General features: G+C 41.6%; 1 protein-coding gene across 1 annotated transcript in view; it reads right to left on the minus strand.

The window, feature by feature from the left end:
• Nucleotides 1-20529, minus strand: part of LOC110503039 (integrin alpha-9) — a 160592-nt gene that overhangs the window by 46408 nt on the left and 93655 nt on the right. The window contains exons 16-19 of the mRNA XM_036960871.1: nucleotides 18833-18985; nucleotides 16059-16135; nucleotides 15005-15152; nucleotides 2777-2863 (exon numbers count right to left, since the gene is read on the minus strand). Coding sequence (XP_036816766.1) covers nucleotides 2777-2863; nucleotides 15005-15152; nucleotides 16059-16135; nucleotides 18833-18985 — 465 coding nt within the window. The remainder of the gene's footprint in view (nucleotides 1-2776; nucleotides 2864-15004; nucleotides 15153-16058; nucleotides 16136-18832; nucleotides 18986-20529) is intronic.

Here is a 20529-nt window from a genome sequence, read left to right on the forward strand (position 1 = left end):
AACTCAAACAGGATGTACCCGTGACTAGAACCATTCAACGCTGGTTTGACCAATCGGAATCTACACTTCAAGATTGTTTTGATCACATGGACTGGGAAATATTCCGAGCAGCCTCAGAGAATAACATCAATCTATACGCTGACTCCGTGAGTAAGTTTAAAAGGAAGTGCATTGGAGATGTGACTATTAAAACCTACCCTAACCAGAAACTGTGGATGGATGGCGGAATTCGCGCAAAACTGAAAGTGCGAACCACCGCATTTAACCATGGAAAGAGGACTGGGAATATGGCCGAAAATAAACAGTGTAGTTTTTCCCTCTGCAAGGCAATCAAACAAGCTAAATGTCAGTATAGGGACAAAGTGGAGTCGCATTCCAATGGCTCAGACACGAGACATATGTGGCAGGGTCTCTAGGAAATCAAGAACTATAAAAAGAAAACCAGCCACGTTAAGGACACCGACATCTACTTCCAGACAAACTAAACACCTTCGTTGCCCGCTTTGAGGATAATACAGTGCCACCACGGCGGGCTGCAAACAAGGACTGCACCCCACCCCCCCACCCCCCTCTCCTTCTCCGTGGCCGATGTGAGTTAGACATTTAAACTTGTTAACCCTTGCCAGGCTGCTAGCCCAGACGGCATCCCTAGCCGCATCCTCAGAGCATACGCATACCAGCTGGCTGGTGTGTTTACGGACATATTCAATCGCTCCCTATCCCAATCCGCTGTCCCCAAAGGCTTCAAGATGGCCGCCATTGTTCCTGTACCCAAGAAGGTAAAGATAACTGAACTAAATGACTACCGCCCTGTAGCACTCACTTCTGTCATCATGAAGTGCTTTGAGAGACTAGTCAAGAATCATATCACCTCCACCGCCACCAGGTGGTCATCAAAGATGGGACCGAGAGACTGAAAAACAGCTTCTATCTCAAGGCCATCAGACTGCTAAACAGCAATCACTAACTCAGAGAGGCTGCTGCCTACATAGAGACTCATATCACTGAACACTGTAATAAATGGATCACTAGTCACTTTAAACAATGCCACTTTAATAATGTTAACATATCTCACATTACTCATCTCATATGTATATACTGTACATTATACCATCTATTGCACCATGCCTATGCCGCTCATCCATATATTTACATGTACATACAGTATTCTCATTCACCGCTTTAGATCTGTGTGTATAAGGCAGTTGTTGGGGAATTGTTAGATTACTTGTTAGATATTACTGCACTGTCGGAACTAAAAGCACAAGCATTTCAATAAACTCGCATTAACATCTGCTAAGCATGTGATCAATAAAATGTGATTTGATGTGTGCCATTCAGAGGGTGAATAAGCAATACAAAATATTTAAGTGCCTTTGAACGGGATATGGTAGTAGGTGCCACAAGCACTGGTTTGAGAGTGCCAAGAACTACAACGCTGCTGGGTTTTTCACACTCAAAAGTTTCCTGTGTGTACCAAGAATGCTCCACCACCCAAAGGACATCCAGCCAACTTAACACAACTGTTGGAAATATTGGAGTCAACATGGGCCAGCATCCCTGTGGAGCGCTTTCGACACCTTGTAGAGTCCATGTCCCAAAGAGTTGAGGCTGTTCTGGGCAAAAGGGGGTGTGACTCAATGTAAGGAAGGTGTTCCTTATGTTTTGTCAACTCAGTGTTAATGTAGAAACAACAAAACATGTAATCTATTTATAAGGATTCTGCCATGACCGTTAGGAGCCATACCGTAGTTAGATATTTATAAACATTCTGCCATGACCGTTAGGAGCCATACCTTAGTCAGATATTTAGAAACATTCTGCCATGACCGTTAGGAGCCATACCTTAGTCAGATACTTAGAAACATTCTGCCATGACCGTTAGGAGCCATACCTTAGTCAGATACTTAGAAACATTCTGCCATGACCGTTAGGAGCCATACCTTAGTTAGATATTTAGAAACATTCTGCCATGACCGTTAGGAGCCATACCTTAGTCAGATACTTAGAAACATTCTGCCATGACCGTTAGGAGCCATACCGTTGTCAGATATTTAGAAACATTCTGCCATGACCGGTAGGAGCCATACCTTAGTCAGATACTTAGAAACATTCTGCCATGACCGTTAGGAGCCATACCGTTGTCAGATATTTAGAAACATTCTGCCATGACCGGTAGGAGCCATACCGTTGTCAGATATTTAGAAACATTCTGCCATGACCGTTAGGAGCCATACCTTAGTTAGATATTTAGAAACATTCTGCCATGACCGTTAGGAGCCATACCTTAGTTAGATATTTAGAAACATTCTGCCATGACCGTTAGGAGCCATACCTTAGTCAGATATTTAGACACATTCTGCCATGACCGTTAGGAGCCATACCTTAGTTAGATATTTAGAAACATTCTGCCATGACCGGTAGGAGCCATACCGTTGTCAGATATTTAGAAACATTCTGCCATGACCGTTAGGAGCCATACCTTAGTTAGATATTTAGAAACATTCTGCCATGACCGTTAGGAGCCATACCTTAGTCAGATACTTAGAAACATTCTGCCATGACCGCTAGGAGCCATACCGTAGTCAGATACTTAGAAACATTCTGCCATGACCGTTAGGAGCCATACCTTAGTTAGATATTTAGACACATTCTGCCATGACCGTTAGGAGCCGTACCTTAGTCAGATATTTAGACACATTCTGCCATGACCGTTAGGAGCCATACCTTAGTCAGATATTTATAAACATTCTACCATGACCGGTAGGAGCCATACCTTAGTCTTTACTCTCATGAAGGGAAACCCCACGCTGCATTGGAGGAAGTCTAAATCAACAAGACCACAGGAAATACCCTTCTCTTCCTTGAATAGAGAAACAAACATGGAGGAAGGGACGGGGGAGAGAGAGAGACAGAGGGACGGGGGAGAGAGAGAGAGAGAACCATGGTGGAAGCAGTGAGAGGGGATCCAAGAGAAATTTAACAATGAACATTGTTGATAGAGTATGGCATCACAATACAGTTGTATACAGTTTACTGACTAGAGATGAGTTAAGGAAAGTGTCATATTTACTTCATGATGACCCAGTTTAAATCTTGTTCACAACGCAGGTACTACTACTAATAATAATAATAATAGTAATAACACTACATGTATTCTACATAGCGCTTTTCATTACAAGTAGAATCTCAAAGACACAAAAAAACAAAAACAACAATTGAACAAAACCAATGTACAGTAGGGAGGGATGTGGCAGTTCTTGGGCGATGGTCTTTAGATGATGGAATAATATACAATGACTTCCATGAATCAGAAAGGAAAACACTACAGTACAAAAATATAAAAAAAGATCTCTGTAGGACAGGACAGTAATAGGGAGGACAACCTCTATGTCCAGTGAACACACTCTGTGTCCCAAATGGTGTGTGTAAACACTAACCCTGAGAGGAGGAAGAAACCAAACAGTTTGAGTTCACTAAGGGTCTGCTGTTTCTGTGTGTGTGTGTATAGGGCGGGACAATGTGTGTGTGTGTGCGGGGAGGGGATACGTGTGTGTGTGTGGAGACATTACATATACAGTTGAAGTTGGAAGCTTTCATACACTTAGGCTGTAGTCATTAAAACCCGTTTTTCAACCACTCCACAAATGTCTTGTTAACAAACTATAGTTTTGGCAAGTCGGTTAGGACATCGACTTTGTGCATGACAAGTAATTTTTCCAACAATTGCTTACAGACAGATAATTTCACTTATAATTCACTGTATCACAATTCCAGTGGGTCAGAAGTTTACATACACTAAGTTGACTGTGCCTTTAAACAGCTTTAGAAGCTTCTGATAGGCTAATTGACATCATTTGATTCAATTGGAGATTCAAGGCCTACCTGCAATTCAAGGCCTACGTTCAAACTCAGTGCCTCTTCGCTTGGCATCATGGGAAAATCAGAATAAATCAGCCAAGACCTCAGAAAAAAAATTGTAGACCTCCACAAGTCTGGTTCATCCTTGGGAGCAATTTTGAAACGTCTGAAGGTACCACGTTCATCTGTACAAACAATGGTATTGTCATGACGTTGCCCTCTTTGGGTACAGCGAGCACTATCCCCCACTCTCTGCTCCTACAACCAGACTGCTGTGGTCAGAGAGAGGTCGTAAATTCCTGAGGAGAGAATCTCCTCATGGCCACACAGAGTTAATTTTCATAGAGAACAAAGGAATGTCTTCCACCTCACAGAACTTGAGGTCCGAACAACATGCATGTTCTGGAGAAGGTATAAAAGATCTGTGAGGAATCCAGCTACAAACTGGTCCGTTTGTTACATTTTAGTGAGGCTCTTGGGAGACGGTGCGGCCACATTACCATAACGCTGTTTATAAAATAGCCTCAGATATGAGGTTTACATCGAATTGTTGTACAAGATGAATGAGTGAAGATGATACTGTTTGTAAAATTGTGTAATGTGATTTTAGACTGTTTAATGAAGGAACCTCCAATTCCCTTTTGAGTTTAACTAAATCAGAGGACCGCCCATGAGCCCAGTTAGGGTCGGACATCCTGGGACAGGCCCTTACTTTGTTTGTTTGTGTGTGCACTTCTGTGATTGTTTAGTTAGTTAATAAATACATGTTTTAAGACAATTGATGTATGGATGACTGATAGTGAAGACTGTGTTCATGCAGATAACCAACAATTTACAACGTTTGGAATGAGACTAACGTGAGGTAAAATAAATCATTCATTAATCAGAAGACGATTGATCTGATATGGAAATATCTGAAATGTTATATTAGGAAATTATAACTTTGCAATCTGAATATTTTCCTTGGTGCCCCGACTTCCTAGTTAATTACAGTTACATGATTAATCAGTTTGATCTTGTAATACTAATTACAGAGGATAAAAACGAAGTCTTCAATTTAATGATAGTAAAGCACAGAGGCCTACAAACCTGACACAGTTACACCAGCTCTGTCAGGAGGAATGGGACAAAATTCACCCAACTTATTGTGGGAAGCTTGTGGAAGGCTACCCGAAACATTTGACCCAAGTTAAACAATTTAAAGGCAATGCTTCCAAATACTAATTGAATGTATGTAAACTTCTGACCCACTGGGAATATGATGAAAGAAATCATTCTCTACTATTATTCTGACATTTTCCATTCTTAAAATAACGTGGTGATCCTAACTGACCTAAGACAGGGAATTTTTACTAGGATTAAATGTCAGGAATTGTGAAAAATTGAGTTAATGTATTTGGTTAAGGTGTATGTAAACTTCCGACTTCAACTGTATATATTGTGACATTTCACTGGTCATCCCCAAAGCCAACTCTTCCATTGGCCGCCTTTCCTTCCAGTTTTCTGCTGCCAATGACTGGAACGAATTGCAAAAATCACTGAAGCTGGAGACTCATATCTCCCTCTCTAACTTTAAGGATCAGCTGTCAGAGCAGCTTACCGATCACTGTACCTGTACACAGCCCATCTGTAAATAGCCCACCCACCTACCTCATCCACGTATTATTACTTTTCCTATTGCTCCTTTGCACCCCAGTATCTCTACTTGCACATCATCATCTGCACATCTATCACTCCAGTGTTATTGCTAAGTTAGAATTATTTTGCCTCTACGGCCTATTTACTGCTTTACCTCCATACTCTTCTACATTTGCACTCACTGTACATAGATTTTTCTATTGTGTTATAGACTGTACGTTTGTTTATGTGTAACTCTGTGTTGTTGTTGTTGTTGCACTGCTTTGCTTCATCTTGTCCAGGTCGCAGTTGTAAATGAGAACTTTTTCTCAACTGGACTTCCTGGTTAAATAAAGGTTAAATAAATAAATAAATAAATACACATTGTATGTGCGTGTGTGGGGGGGGCATGTGTGTGTGTGTGGGTGGGGGGGGGGTGTGCGGGGGTGAGACGTGATGTGTGGGTGGGGGGTGAGACATGATGTGTGTGGGTGGGGGGGTGAGACATGATGTGTGTGTGGGTGGGGGGTTAGACATGATGTGTGTGTGGGTGGGGGGTGAGACATGATGTGTGTGGGTGTGTGCGGGGGGGGTGAGACATGGTGTGTGTGCGGGGGGTGAGACAGTGTGTGTGCGGGGGGTGAGACATGATGTGTGTGCGGGGGGGTGGAGACGTGTGTGTGCGGGGGGGTGGAGACATTATGTGTGTATGGGGGGGTGGAGACATGTGTGTGGGGGGGTGAGACATGATGTGTGTGGGTGGGGGGTGAGACATGATGTGTGTGTGTGGGGGGTGAGACATGATGTGTGTGTGGGGGGTGAGACATGATGTGTGTGTGGGGGGTGAGACATGATGTGTGTGTGGGGTGTGAGACATGATGTGTGTGTGTGGGGTGTGAGACATGATGTGTGTGTGTGGGGGGTGGAACATGATGTGTGTGTGTGGGGGGTGAGACAGTGTGTGTGTGGGGGGTGAGACATAGTGTGTGGGTGGGGGGTGAGACATGATGTGTGTAGGTGGGGGGTGAGACATGATGTGTGTGGGTGGGGGGTGAGACATGATGTGTGTGGGTGGAGGGTGAGACATGATGTGTGTGGGTGGGGGGTGAGACATGATGTGTGTGTGGGTGGGGGGTGAGACATGATGTGTGTGTGTGGGGGGGGGGTGAGACATGATGTGTGTGGGGGGGGTGAGACATGATGTGTGTGTGGGGGGGGTGAGACATGATGTGTGTGCGGGGGGGGGGGGGGGGGGGGGTGAGACATGATGTGTGTGTGTGGGGGGTGAGACATGATGTGTGTGGGGGGGGATGAGACATATTCAATCGGGAGTGACCTGGTTACAGTATTCAATAGGGAGTGACCTGGTTACAGTATTCAATATGGAGTGACCTGGTTACAGTATTCAATAGGGAACTACAGTGATATCTAATGTCATGTGGATTTTACCTAGACTCGTAACTCCTGGATATGCTGCATATTTACCAGGGAGATTAAAGATACTATATGCTGCATCTTACCTCTCCCTCTGCTCACATAATTATGAGGGAAAACAAATACATACAACTATCACTATTACAAATTCTCCTCCTCCTCGTCCTCCTCGTCTTGCCATAGCACCTACCAACCATTACCAGTCATTAGGATTTCCCTGCTCTGCTGGCACATTGACGAGGAAACAGAAAATCACTCCACACACCTATCGTCCTGCCTCCCCTCCTCCTTCGACACCCTGCTCTCCTTACTCAGCAGTTCCACAGCTCCAGGTCCGGGTGGGGTGGGGGTTAGGGTGGGGCTGTGCCCTTAGTATGTACATATTCAGTGAGCATAGCCTTGCTATTGAGAGAGGCCACCATAGGCAGACCTGGCTCTCAAGAGAAGACAGGAAACTGAGCTGCACTTCCTACCAAATGTTTGACCACATTAGAGACATATTTTCTACAGATCACACAGAACCACAAAGAATTTGAAAAAAAATCCAACATTGATAAATTCCTATATATGTTAGGCGAAATACCACAATGTGCAATCAGAGCAGCAAGATGTGTGGCCCGTTGCTATGACAAAAGGGCACCCAGAGGAGCACAAACAACACCGTAAATACAACCTATATTTATCTGTTTATTTCACTTGCTTTGGCAATGTAAACATATGTTTCCCATGCCAATAAGGCACTTTGAATTGATTTCATCACCCACCTGGCAGGGCCTTGAGAGATATCAGAGCAGAGCTTTCCTTTATCTGTGGGGAGACTAGGGAATAGAGGACTACTGTCTGTTTGTTCATCGCTCTCTCTCAATATTTCACGGGTGTTTTCCCCCCATGTCTTTCTCATTACTGTATCCCCAAACCACACATATCCCTGAGTCGCTTCTATTTTCAGTTTGCTGCAGCTAGCGACTGGAACGAGCTGCAACAAACACTCAAACTGGACAGTTTTATCTCTTCATTCAAAGACACAGTCATGGACACTCTTACTGACAGTTGTGGCTGCTTTGCGTGATATATTGTTGTCTCTACCTTCTGCCCTTTGTGCTGTTGTCTGTGCCATGTTTTGTGCTGCTACCATGTTGTGTTGCTACCATGTTGTCATGTCTCTGTTAATGTAATGTTGTGGTGTCTCTTGTCGCGATGTGTCTTTTGTCCTATATTTTTATTTGATTTTAAATGTTTAATCCCAGGCCCAGTCCCCGCAGGAGGCCTTTTGCCTTTTGGTAGGCCGTCATTGTAAATAAGAATTTGTTCTCAACTGACTTGCCTAGTTAAATAAAGGTTAAATAAATAAATGTTTAAAATTCATGCCAAAGACTCTAATTGGCTAAGGATTGAGTGTTTTTCTTCTGTGTCTTTAGTTCAGTTAAAAAACTTTCTGTATTTAGACTTTGATATGAGCTTGCCACAGCAGGACTTGGCAGAAATGGTTCTCTAAATCACAACATTGCTCTGGTTACATGTCCTCAAACCAGTACCACACCAGCCTGGTCCCACACAATGTTTATAGCCAGAACCTCTGCTATAGGCGTTTGTTTAATTCTTACTTGACCACAACAGCCTGTAGCAGAGGTTCTGACCATCACAAACCCCGGACCTGTCATGATGAACATAAGACTCCAAAACACAAACCCTGTGCTCCCACAAAAAAAGTACAAATAAGCCCACCACCAACCTCCACCTCATAACCCAGGCTCCTGTGCGTCTGTGTGTGGCAGTGTGACAACAGACCTACATTCAAATACTATTTGAAAAAATGTATAATACTTCCGCTGGGCTTAATTGTGCTTGCCTGGTGCAATGGAACCAAGAGTATAGTCATAAAAGTGCCAACCCCACTCTGAGGAGTGAGATGAGCTTCTGAAACTAATTCACCTCCCTGGTTTTCAGATGGCTCTGGTTGCAAGAACAACAGAGAGATAACCAGACCACCACTCTTAAAATCGGGGGGAACGGGAGTTCACACTCAGCTCCACACACAGCGCACACACAGGCACACACAGAGTGAGAAAGAGCCTCAGAGGAGGAGCGGGAGCTGACCCTAACAGAACCTTAGCAGAGCAGAGAGAGGTCACATAAACACCTCTGAATTCTACCAGCAGGCAGAAGCAATTACAAAAGTCAATAACTGTGTTTGAATACTCACACTAACCATACTATTTGTGATGTGAATTGAGTATATAGTATAATTATTGGTCATAGTATGTATGTCGTTAGTAACCCATAAGTTCCCGGTTGTCGTACTAAATTCGGCAAAATATGAAGTATACATGCAGAGGACACTATTTCCGTTATTTAGGGCAATTCTTCAGGAAATGGGCGTGGCTTCACATCATTTTCAGATTTGAAGAAAATGGCGGAAAATATGCAGCCGAAGTACAACGAGAGCAGATACAAATTCATTGCTTTAACTAATTATGACAAACATGGAGAAAATGTTGAGCAATGTAATAAAATTATGTTGGCTGACAATTTATTAGCTTACGAACCACATCGCATATCATTACAGCAGTATGTACCGGTATGTTGTTAGCTAGCTACCTAACGTTAGTTGGCTACGTATACATCAAACTTGCCAGTATATTAACTATAGGCTATCTTACTACCCAATGTTAATTGACTTGATTATTTCCATAATTATTAGCTTAGCTAAATGGTATAGTTGTTGGGTGTTCTCAATGGACATTTGGGTGCTTTCGTAAATTCGCTCTGGCTATCTATTCCGATTTCAGAGGACTCTATTCTGCGCTCTGGTACACTCCGATGAATGAATTCACGAGCGCTCAACACCCGTTGAATATGGCCGGTGTCAGTAAACGTCGGCAAAAAAAACGTAATTAAATTGTTGCCAGCAGCACAGTTACAGTCACCAACTCTCTGGATAACATGAAAAGTGCTAACAGCTCTAGGGTGAGTAAAATTGTAAGAGTGGTCTCATTTGTGTCTGGAAGTAGCTAGCAAGCTAGCCAACGTTAGCTTGGGTGCTTGACTGCCGTTGTAAGGTCAGAACGCTCAAATCAACCCTACTCCTCGGCCCGAGCGTCCAGTGTGCGCTCCGATAGCGAAACGCTCTGAATTTACAAACGGACAATCTGAAAATGCTCTGAATTCACAAGTGCACTCTGGCACTTCATAATGAATTTAACAACACACACAAAGTCGTAAAATGTCTACCTAGTAATTTGTTATGCTAACTAGCTAGCAAGAATTTGCATAGCAACAGTATCAACTTCCAGTAGACAGACGGAGAGCTTGTATGCTTAACTGAAAGGATATTGTTCATTTACAGTATTCTAAAATTAACAAAAAGTATATAGTATGTAGTAAATACTCATTAATCTCTGCACCTTTTTTCAATTTTCTTCTAAAAATAACATACCCAAATCGAACTGCCTGTAGCTCAGGCAAGGATATGCGTATTCTTGGCACCATTTGAAAGGCAACTTTGAAGTTTGTGGAAATGTGAAATTAATGTAGGAGAATATAACACAATAGATCTGGTAAAAGATAATACAAAAAAGAAAAAAAAAACTTTATTTTGTATGTTTTTTGTACCATAATCTTTGATGAGAGAAAGGCCATAATTTATTATTCGAGCCCAGGTGCAATTTTGATATTGGCCACTAGATGGCAGCAGTGTACGTGCAAAGTTTTAGACTGATCCAATGAATTTCTGTTCAAATTTTGGATCAAGATTGCACAGATTTGCCTAATTTGTTTATTAACAACTTTTCATGTTCAAAATGTTGCACTCTCCTCAAACAATAGCATGATATTCTTTCACTGTAATAGCTACTGTGAATTGGACGGTGCAGTTAGATTAACAATAATTTAAGCTTTCCGTCAATATCAGATATATCCGTGGAAATTTTCTTCCTACTTACAACTTCATGCTGATCGCATTAGCCTACGTTAGCTCAACCGTCCCATGGATGGGACACCGATCCCGAAGAAGTTTAAGAAGCTGCTAGGTTGAGATACTTTTTGTTTAAGAAGCTGATAGTTAGAGAGATCAGCGGGACCAGGAAGTCACAGACAGGAAGGGAACATTATTAAAAGAGGACACAGGAGTCTCTCACAGCCAGACCTGCGTTCAAATATTATTTAAAATATTTAAAATACTTTGCCTTGAGTGCCAGGTGTTGTGGGGTTTGCACTTTATGGACTGTTCCATTGGCTCCATTGCAACAGGCAAGCTCAATCAAGTAGAGCTAATATACATTATATATTATAAAGTATTTGAGATCAGTTCAAAGGTATTTAAACCCAGGTCAGGAGGAGTCTCACACACAGCAACAGCCTTGGTCTGACGACTGTAGGAAACATAAGCTGTGTTGGAATACCCATACTAGCATACTGTATTCTACACACTTAAACAGACTACCTCAACCTATTAGCTTCCCAGACAAAGAAAGAGTCTGTTACAGGAGGTAAACCAATACTAAACCTGAAGTTAATAGTTCATTCAATTAGCCAGGTGAAACGAAAACCCTTAAAATATTATTTTTGCAATATTTTAGGTCAAATATTATTGTGCATATTAGATTGAATTTATATTCAATGTCCATTCATCTCCCTCCCTCCTGCCCTCCCTCTTTCCTAAGCTTTGACTGACATGGCATCTCTCCCCGGTATGATTAGGTCTGTTCTGCTGGCCTTACAAAAACTGAGGCTGTGTCCCCATTCTCCACTCACCTTCCATTCACATGCACACTTCCCTTCCATACATGTGCACACTACCCTTTCATACAGTTTCACACTCCCCATCATGGAATTAAAAGTAATTGGATTGGTGTAGAGAAAGCATTGGCTAGAGAAACATGGCATCTTACTCAGGTCTGACTAGGTCTGTCTGCTGTTATCCTATGTAACAACAATTGTCAGAGAGCAGACAGACAGACAGCACACTAACCTAACCTCTAGCCTAGAGCCAACGCCCTCCCCCTCTTCTGGGAAACACATTTACAGTTACAGTTTCGGGGAAAAAGTCTGGGCTTAAATGTGGAGGTTCACAATCAGATATATGGTGGATATAAGGTGAATGCTGGAAAATACTGTCTCAAATACGTTTCACGTCATAACGTATAAGCTGTGTTTGAATACTCACTAACCATACTATTACCGCACTAACCATACTATTTGTGATATAAATTGAGTATATAGTATGCTTATTGGTCATAGTATGGATATACAGTGGGGCAAAAAAGTATTTAGTCAGCCACCAATTGTGCAAGTTCTCCCACTTAAAAAGATGAGGCCTGTAAGTTTCATCATTGGTACACATCAACTATGACAGACAAAATGAGAAAAAAAATCCAGAAAATCACATTGTAGGATTTTTTATGAATTTATTTGCAAATTATGGTGGAAAATAAGTATTTGGTCAATAACAAAAGTTTATCTCAATACTTTGTTATATACCCTTTGTTGGCAATGACAAAGGTCAAACGTTTTCTGTAAGTCTTCACAAGGTTTTCACACACTGTTGTTGGTATTTTGGCCCATTCCTCCATGCATATCTCCTCTAGAGCAGTGATGTTTTGGGGCTGTTGCTGGGCAACACGAACTTTCAAAAGATTTTCTATGGGGTTGAGATCTGGAGACTGGCTAGGCCACTCCAGGACCTTGAAATGCTTCTTACGAAGCCACTCCTTCGTTGCCCGGGCGGTGTGTTTGGGATCATTGTCATGCTGAAAGACCCAGCCACGTTTCATCTTCAATGCCCTTGCTGATGGAAGGAGGTTTTCACTCAAAATCTCACGATACATGGCCCCATTCATTCTTTCCTTTACACGGATCAGTCCTGGTCCCTTTGCAGAAAAACAGCCCCAAAGCATGATGTTTCCACCCCCATGCTTCACAGTAGGTATGGTGTTCTTTGGAGTACAAAGAATGCTGAGTTGCATCCAAACACGACAAGTTGAGTTTTTACCAAAAAGTTATATTTTGGTTTCTGGTACTGGCTTAAGCAAGGGAACGTTGTGATCATTTTGACCCCACGGGGTGAGATCTTGCGTGGAGCCCCAGATCGAGAGAGAGTATCAGTGGTCTTGTATGTTTTCCATTTCCTAATAATTGCTCCCACAGTTGATTTCTTCAAACCAAGCTGCTTACCTATTGCAGATTCAGTCTTCCCAGCCTGGTGCAGGTCTACAATTTGGTTTCTGGTGTCCTTTGACAGCTCTTTGGTCTTGGCCATAGTGGAGTTTGGAGTGTGACTGTTTGAGGTTGTGGACAGGTGTCTTTTATACTGATAACAAGTTCAAACAGGTGCCATTAATACAGGTAACGAGTGGAGGACAGAGGAGCCTCTTAAAGAAGAAGTTACAGGTCTGTGAGAGCCAGAAATCTTGCTTGTTTGTAGGTGACCAAATACTTATTTTCCCCCATAATTTGCAAATAAATTAATTAAAAATCCTACAATGTGATTTTCTGGAAAAAAAATTATCATGTTGTCTGTCATAGTTGAAGTGTAGCTATGATGAAAATTACAGGCCTCTCTCATCTTTTTAAGTGAGATAACTTGCACAATTGGTGGCTGACTAAATAAGTTTTTTGCCCCACTGTAGTTAGCATGCCAAAAGTTTCTGGATGTTGTACTACATTTGCCAAAAGTACACAAGCAGTGGACATTAGTTCTGTGCTTTTAGGGCCCATAATGCAATTCTTCCAAAAATGGGCATGGCTTCACATCATTTTCAGATTTGGAGAAAATGGCGGACACAAATTCATTGCTTTAACTAATTATGACAAATGTGAAGAAAATGTTGAGCAATGTAATAAAGTAGTGACTTTTCAAATAAGTTACCTTACACGTTATGTTGGCTGACAATTTGTTAGCCACACAATCCGTACGAACCACATGCATATCATTACAGCAGTATGTACCGGTATGTTAGCTAGCTACCTAACATTAGTTGGCTACGAATATATCAAGCTTGCCAGTATAGAACCTATATGCTATCAAAACCAACGCTTATTGGCTTGATCATTCCTGTCATTCTTAGTCATTCTTAGCTTCTTAGCATTGTCAGTAAACATTGGCAAAAAAAACATAATTCAATTGTTGCCAGCAGCACAGTTACATTCAACAACGCTCTGGATAACCAGCTCTGCTAGGGTGGGTAAAATGGTCAGAGTGAGGTGTTCTCTCATTTGTGTCTGGAAGAAGCTAGCAAGTTAGACAACGTCATCTTGTGTGCTTGAATGTCGTTGTAAGGTCAGAATGCTTGAATCAACCCTAATCTCCTGCCAGAGTGTCCAGTTTGCGCTCTCAACGCTCCGAGAGCGAAACGCTGCGCACAGAGCGCAGTCTAAGAGCACTCCGGAACTCCAAATTGAATTTAAGAACACATCCAAAGTCGTATAATGTCTAGCTAGTAATTTGTTATGCTAACAAGCAGGCAAGAGGTTGCATAACAGCATCAACTTCCGGAAGACAGGCAAAGCACTAGGACGCTCAGCTGATAGGATACCGTTTTTTACAATATACTAATATCAACTAATAGTATGTAGTATACACTCATTAAGTATGTATTATATGTTATGTTTGTATGGGTGTTGTTGAAACATAGCCTCAGCGAATGGTGTTGTTGAAACATAGCCTCAGCGAATGGTGCTGTTGAATGAGGAGTATTTTAGTTAGGTCTTGTGCTCTTGTTAGAGTTGTATAATTCTGGAAACTTAGCCAAAATTCTGAGATTTTAAAGAATTTTCAGTTGTGGGATACCCAGTTGTGGTAACCCTTTCTGGTTATTCCCTCCTGATTGCTAGAATCTTCCATTTCCTACAGTAACCATTGATCAACTGTTAATTCAACTTTCCCTAAATGTATTAATTTCAAAACATCACCGTAACAACCCCTAACCAAAGAAACACTAGACATGAGTCCTAAAATGTAAACAACCGACATTTCAACATGTGAACAAACATACACAACAATAGTCATGAAGAGACAGCAGAATGAAAAGACAGAACAACCAATGAAACCTTTCACACAACAGCTCCCACTTACAACAATAGAACAACAACCAACCTTCTGCCAGTAGTTGATATAGAAGACATCTCTGGAGAAGTTGAAGTAGATGTTGGTGTCGTAGGCATCGTCCCCTGCATTGGAGATGGTCACGTTCAGAGAGACATTCCTCACTCCTCCTAGGGCCAGATGGGACCGCACGTGGAGCCTAGACGCAGGAATGGAATATTTGATAGGGACAGAATCAGTTAAAAGATTGTGAGACGTTCCGTACGTTCCTCACTCTTGCCAAGGCTAGAGGGAGGCGGATATGGAGCCTGGTAGAGAATAGTATGGACATTCAGAAGAAGCTTTCTTTCTTTTCTAAAGGTATTACTCTCAGTTATAAGTCATTATGAGACCTACAATGGAGTTATGAGAGATTTTCACTCCACACACAAGCAAAGGACACTAGTAATATATAACTAAGCTGTTATACTAGTAGTAATACCAGTGAACCACTGAATTACAACAGCTATTGGTTTCCAAAGGTCCACACTGCCAATGATTCATACAACAAGAGGAAAAGGACCTCCCTCACTAAATATGGAGAAAGCATGGATGGCGTCCAATGACAACAAGAGCCAATGAGCACACATCATAGTTCCACTGACCACACCCACACCTCAGTGTGTACAGCATGACCTCAGTCTCCTTTCATAGCGGAGTGGTGAGCAGAGGCCAGAAGAGAACGCGTGCTAGCACACACACACAATCTTGTACAACTAAACTTGTGGGGACACACAATTCAGTCCCATTAAAAAATCATATTTTTCCTAACCCCTATCCTAACCCGTAACCTAACTTTAACTCGAAAACCTAACCTTAACCCTAAATCTAACCCTAACTCCTAACCCTAATTCTAACCATAACCCTAAACCCCCTAGAAATAGCATTTGACTTTGTGGGGACCAACAAAATATCCCCAGTTGATCACATTTTTGTTAATTTACTACTTGTGGCTGACTTCTGGTCCTGACAAGTATAGTTAAACACGTCCAAAACATACACTCGAATAGATATAAACCAAGTGAGTGGTCAAACAGAAGAACAGAGTGTGAGTGTGTTTTTTTACCCAGAAAGCAGTAGTTTCCCATGGAGTCTCAGGTCAGCAGCACAGTCATCAGACAGGCAGTTCCTCTCGAACCATGTCTAGAAGAGGAAACATGACAGAGAGTAATCGAAAAATAACTAAATTGATAAATCTTCCAAATTCCGCTCAAGGAAAGAAGAAAACACGGTGGCAACACCAGGTGGTAACCGAAACCACCTCATAACGATAATCTGAGGTTATTTCTTTAAGGTCATTTCTAGACATTCCTCTGCTAACACAGAGGAAGAAGAGACTTTGCTTTCAGGTACCAGTGTTAGAGGGTCGATTCCTAAAACATTTCTAAAACATAAAGGACATTGATCGGAACTAAATATACTGTATGTTTCAGTCCCTGTTAGAAAATAATTTACTTTCAACTCTGATTGACTCTCAGTAGAGAGTACTTCAGGGGGTAAATCAAACCAGGACTCAAACCTGAATCCAGCGACTGTCAACCAAACACCTTAGTCGTTACACCAAAACTCTTAGCAGGATTGCAAGGTGTTGTCACTATAGTATGTTGTGTGAGAACATTTCAACCTACATATAGGCGACACAACAGCTGTAGCCTGTGACCTCATTCAACCTAAATATAGGCAAAACAGCTGTTACCTCATTCGACCTATATATACAGTTGAAGTCGAAAGTTTACATACATTTAAGTTGGAGTCATTGAAACTCGTTTTTCAACCACTCCACAAATTTCTTATTAACAAACAAAAGTCTTGGCAAGTAGGTTAGGACATCTACTTTGTGCATGACACAAGTAATTTTTCCAACAATTGCTTACAGACAGATAACATATCACAATTCCAGTTGGTCAGAAGTTTACATACACTAAGTTGACTGTGCCTTTAAACAGCTTGGAAAATTCCAGAAAATTATGTCATGGCTTTAGAAGCTTCTGATAGGCTAATGGACATCATTTGAGTCAATTGGAGATGTACCTGTGGATATATGTCAAGGCCTACCTTCAAACTCAGTGCCTCTTTGCTTGACATCATGGGAAAATCAAAAGAAATCAGGCAAGACCTCAGGGGGGGGGGGGGGGGGGGGGGGGGGGGGTGCGCACATTTGGCCCAACATCGTCCGGGTTTGGCTGGTGTAGGCCATCATTGTAAATAAGAATTTGTTCTTAACTGACTTGCCTAGTTAAATGAAGGTTAAATAAAAAATAAAAAATACAATTAAACTTAGCTATAGGCACCACAATAGCTCCTGAACAGATAATCAAAGAACTACCCAGTTGACTAAATGACTAATGATGATAAATACAATCCACCTGTGTGTAATCAAGTCTCCGTATAAATGCACCTGCACTGTGATAGTCTCAGAGGTCCGTTAAAAGCGCAGAGAGCATCATGAAGAACAAGGAACGCACCAGGCAGGTCCGAGATACTGTTGTGAAGAAGTTTAAAGCCGGATTTGGATACAAAAAGATTTCCCAAGCTTTAAACATCCCAAGGAGCACTGTGCAAGCGATACTATTGAAATGGAAGGAGTATCAGACCACTGCAAATCTACCAAGACCTGGCCGTCCCTCTAAACTTTCAGCTCATACAAGGAGAAGACTAATCAGAGATGCAGCCAAGAGGCCCATGATCACTCTGGATGAACTGCAGAGATCTACAGCTGTGGTGGAAGACTCTGTCCATAGGACAACAATCAGTCGTATATTGCACAAATCTGGCCTTTATGGAAGAGTGGCAAGAAGAAAGCCATTTCTTAAAGATATCCATAAAAAGTGTCGGTTAAAGTTTGCCACAAGCCACCTGGGAGACACACCAAACATGTGGAAGAAGGTGCTCTGGTCAGATGAAACCAAAATTGAACTTTTTGGCAACAATGCAAAACGTTATGTTTGGCGTAAAAGCAACACAGCTGAACACACCATCCCCACTGTCAAACATGGTGGTGGCAGCATCATGGTTTGGGCCTGCTTTTCTTCAGCAGGGACAGGGAAGATGGTTAAAATTGATGGGAAGATGGATGGAGCCAAATACAGGACCATTCTGGAAGAAAACCTGATGGAGTCTGCAAAAGACCTGAGACTGGGACGGAGATTTGTCTTCCAACAAGACAATGATCCAAAACATAAAGCAAAATCTACAATGGAATGGTTCAAAAATAAACATATCCAGGTGTTAGAATGGCCAAGTCAAAGTCCAGACCTGAATCCAATCGAGAATCTGTGGAAAGAACTGAAAACTGCTGTTCACAAATGCTCTCCATCCAACTTTACTGAGCTCGAGCTGTTTTGCAAGGAGGAATGGGAAAAAATTTCAGTCTCTCGATGTGCAAAACTGATAGAGACACCCCAAGCGACTTACAGCTGTAATCGCAGCAAAAGGTGGCGCTACAAAGTATTAACTTAAGGGGGCTGAATAATTTTGCACGCCCAATTTTTCAGTTTTTGATTTGTTAAAAATGTTTGAAATATCCAATAAATGTCGTTCCACTTCATGATTGTGTCCCACTTGTTGTTGATTCTTCACAAAAAAATACAGTTTTAACACTTTATGTTTGAAGCCTGAAATGTGGCAAAAGGTCGCAAAGTTCAAGGGGGCCGAATACTTTCGCAAGGCACTGTATATGCAACACAACAGCTGTAGCCTGTTACCTCATTCAACCTAGATATATGCAACACAACAGCTGTAGCCTGTTACCTCATTCAACCTAGATAATAGGCAACAACAGCTGTAGCCTGTTACCTCATTCAACCTAGATAATAGGCAACAACAGCTGTAGCCTGTTACCTCATTCTTTGCTGCCATCTTGTCTCCTTTCCTCCAGCGCAGTACAGGTGTAAGAGCAGGCAGGTCTTTGTCCAGGTGACCGTTCACCACATGCTTCCCCAGGGTGTAGGCCACCTCAAAGGTGATGGCTGTGAATACGTCTTTCACGTCCTTCTGTAGAGACACAAAGAGAAACCAAATGGCAGTTCAAGCACAATGTAATTTCGGAACCCAGAACCAAATCCTGAATGCTCAGATTGTTATGAGAAAGAGCCAGTGTTTAAGACCACCTAAAGCGAGACCGATTCAATACCAAGTATACACCTCACTATATAACAAAATATATGTGTACAATACCATTCAAAAGTTTGTGGTCACTTAGAAATGTTCTTGTTTTTGTAAGAAAAGAAAATAACATCAAATTGATCAGAAATACATTGTTAATGTTGTAAATGACTATTGTAGCTGGAAACGGCAGATTTTTTATGGAATATCTACATAGGCATACAGAGGCCCATTAACAGCAACCATCACTCCTGTGTTCCAACGGCACGTTGTGTTAGCTAATCCAAGTTCATCATTTTAAAAGGCTAACTGATCATTAGAAAACCCTTTTGCTATTATGTTAGCACAGTTGAAAACTGCTGTTCTGATTAAAGAAGCAATAAAACTGGCCTTCTTTAGACTAGTTGAGTATCTGGAGCATCAGCGTTTTTGGGTTCGATTACAGGCTCAAAATGGCTAGAAACAAAGAACGTTCTTCTGAAACTCGTCAGTCTATTCTTGTTCTGAGAAATGAAGGCTATTCCATGCGAGAAATTGCCAAGAAACTGAAGATCTCGTACAACGCTGTGTAATACTCCCTTCTTAGAACAGGGCAAACTGGCTCTAACCAGAATAGAAAGAGGAGTGGGTGCACAACTGAGCAAGAGGACAAGTCCATTAGAGTGTCTAGTTTAAGAAACAGACACTTCACAAGTCCTCAACTGGCAGCTTCAAGAAAAGGTTAAGACGGGCAAAAGAACACAGCCACTGGACAGAGGAACTCTGCCTAGAAGGCCAGTATCCCAGAGTTGCGTCTTCACTGTTGACGTTGAGACTGGTATTTTGCAGGTACTATTTAATGAAGCTGCCAGTTGAGGACTTGTATTCACAATTTATTTTATTTTGAATTTAATACATATGGTGTGAAATTGACACCATAGATTTGGGATGAATTGGACCGCAGAGTGAAGGAAAAGCAAACAACAAGTGCTCAGCATATGTGGGAACTCCTTCAAGACTGTTGGAAAAGCATTCCAGATTAAGCTGGTTAAGAGAATGCCAAGAGTGTGCAAATCTGTCATCAAGGCAAAGGGTGGCTACTATGAAGAATCTCAAATATAGAATATATATACAAATATATATTTGTTTAACACTTTTTTGGTTACTACAGGATTCTATGTGTTATTTAATAGTTTTGATGTCTTCACTATTATTATACAATGTAGAAAATAGTACAAATAAAGAAAAACCCTGGAATGATCAGGTGTGTCAAACTTTTGACTGGCACTGAATATATCCGAAGAATGAAATAAAACAAAGCTGTTTGACATAGAAACACCAGATTTATCTGTAAAAAAAAAACGTTATTAAATATGAATAACATTCCACCCATGAGGCCAAAGAGGGCAATTTTGTTCCTTGACTGCAGGAAAGGGTTGTTTTAAATGATCATT

Source organism: Oncorhynchus mykiss, chromosome 23 (assembly GCF_013265735.2).
Source record: "Oncorhynchus mykiss isolate Arlee chromosome 23, USDA_OmykA_1.1, whole genome shotgun sequence".
In the NCBI taxonomy this organism is placed as follows: domain Eukaryota; kingdom Metazoa; phylum Chordata; class Actinopteri; order Salmoniformes; family Salmonidae; genus Oncorhynchus; species Oncorhynchus mykiss.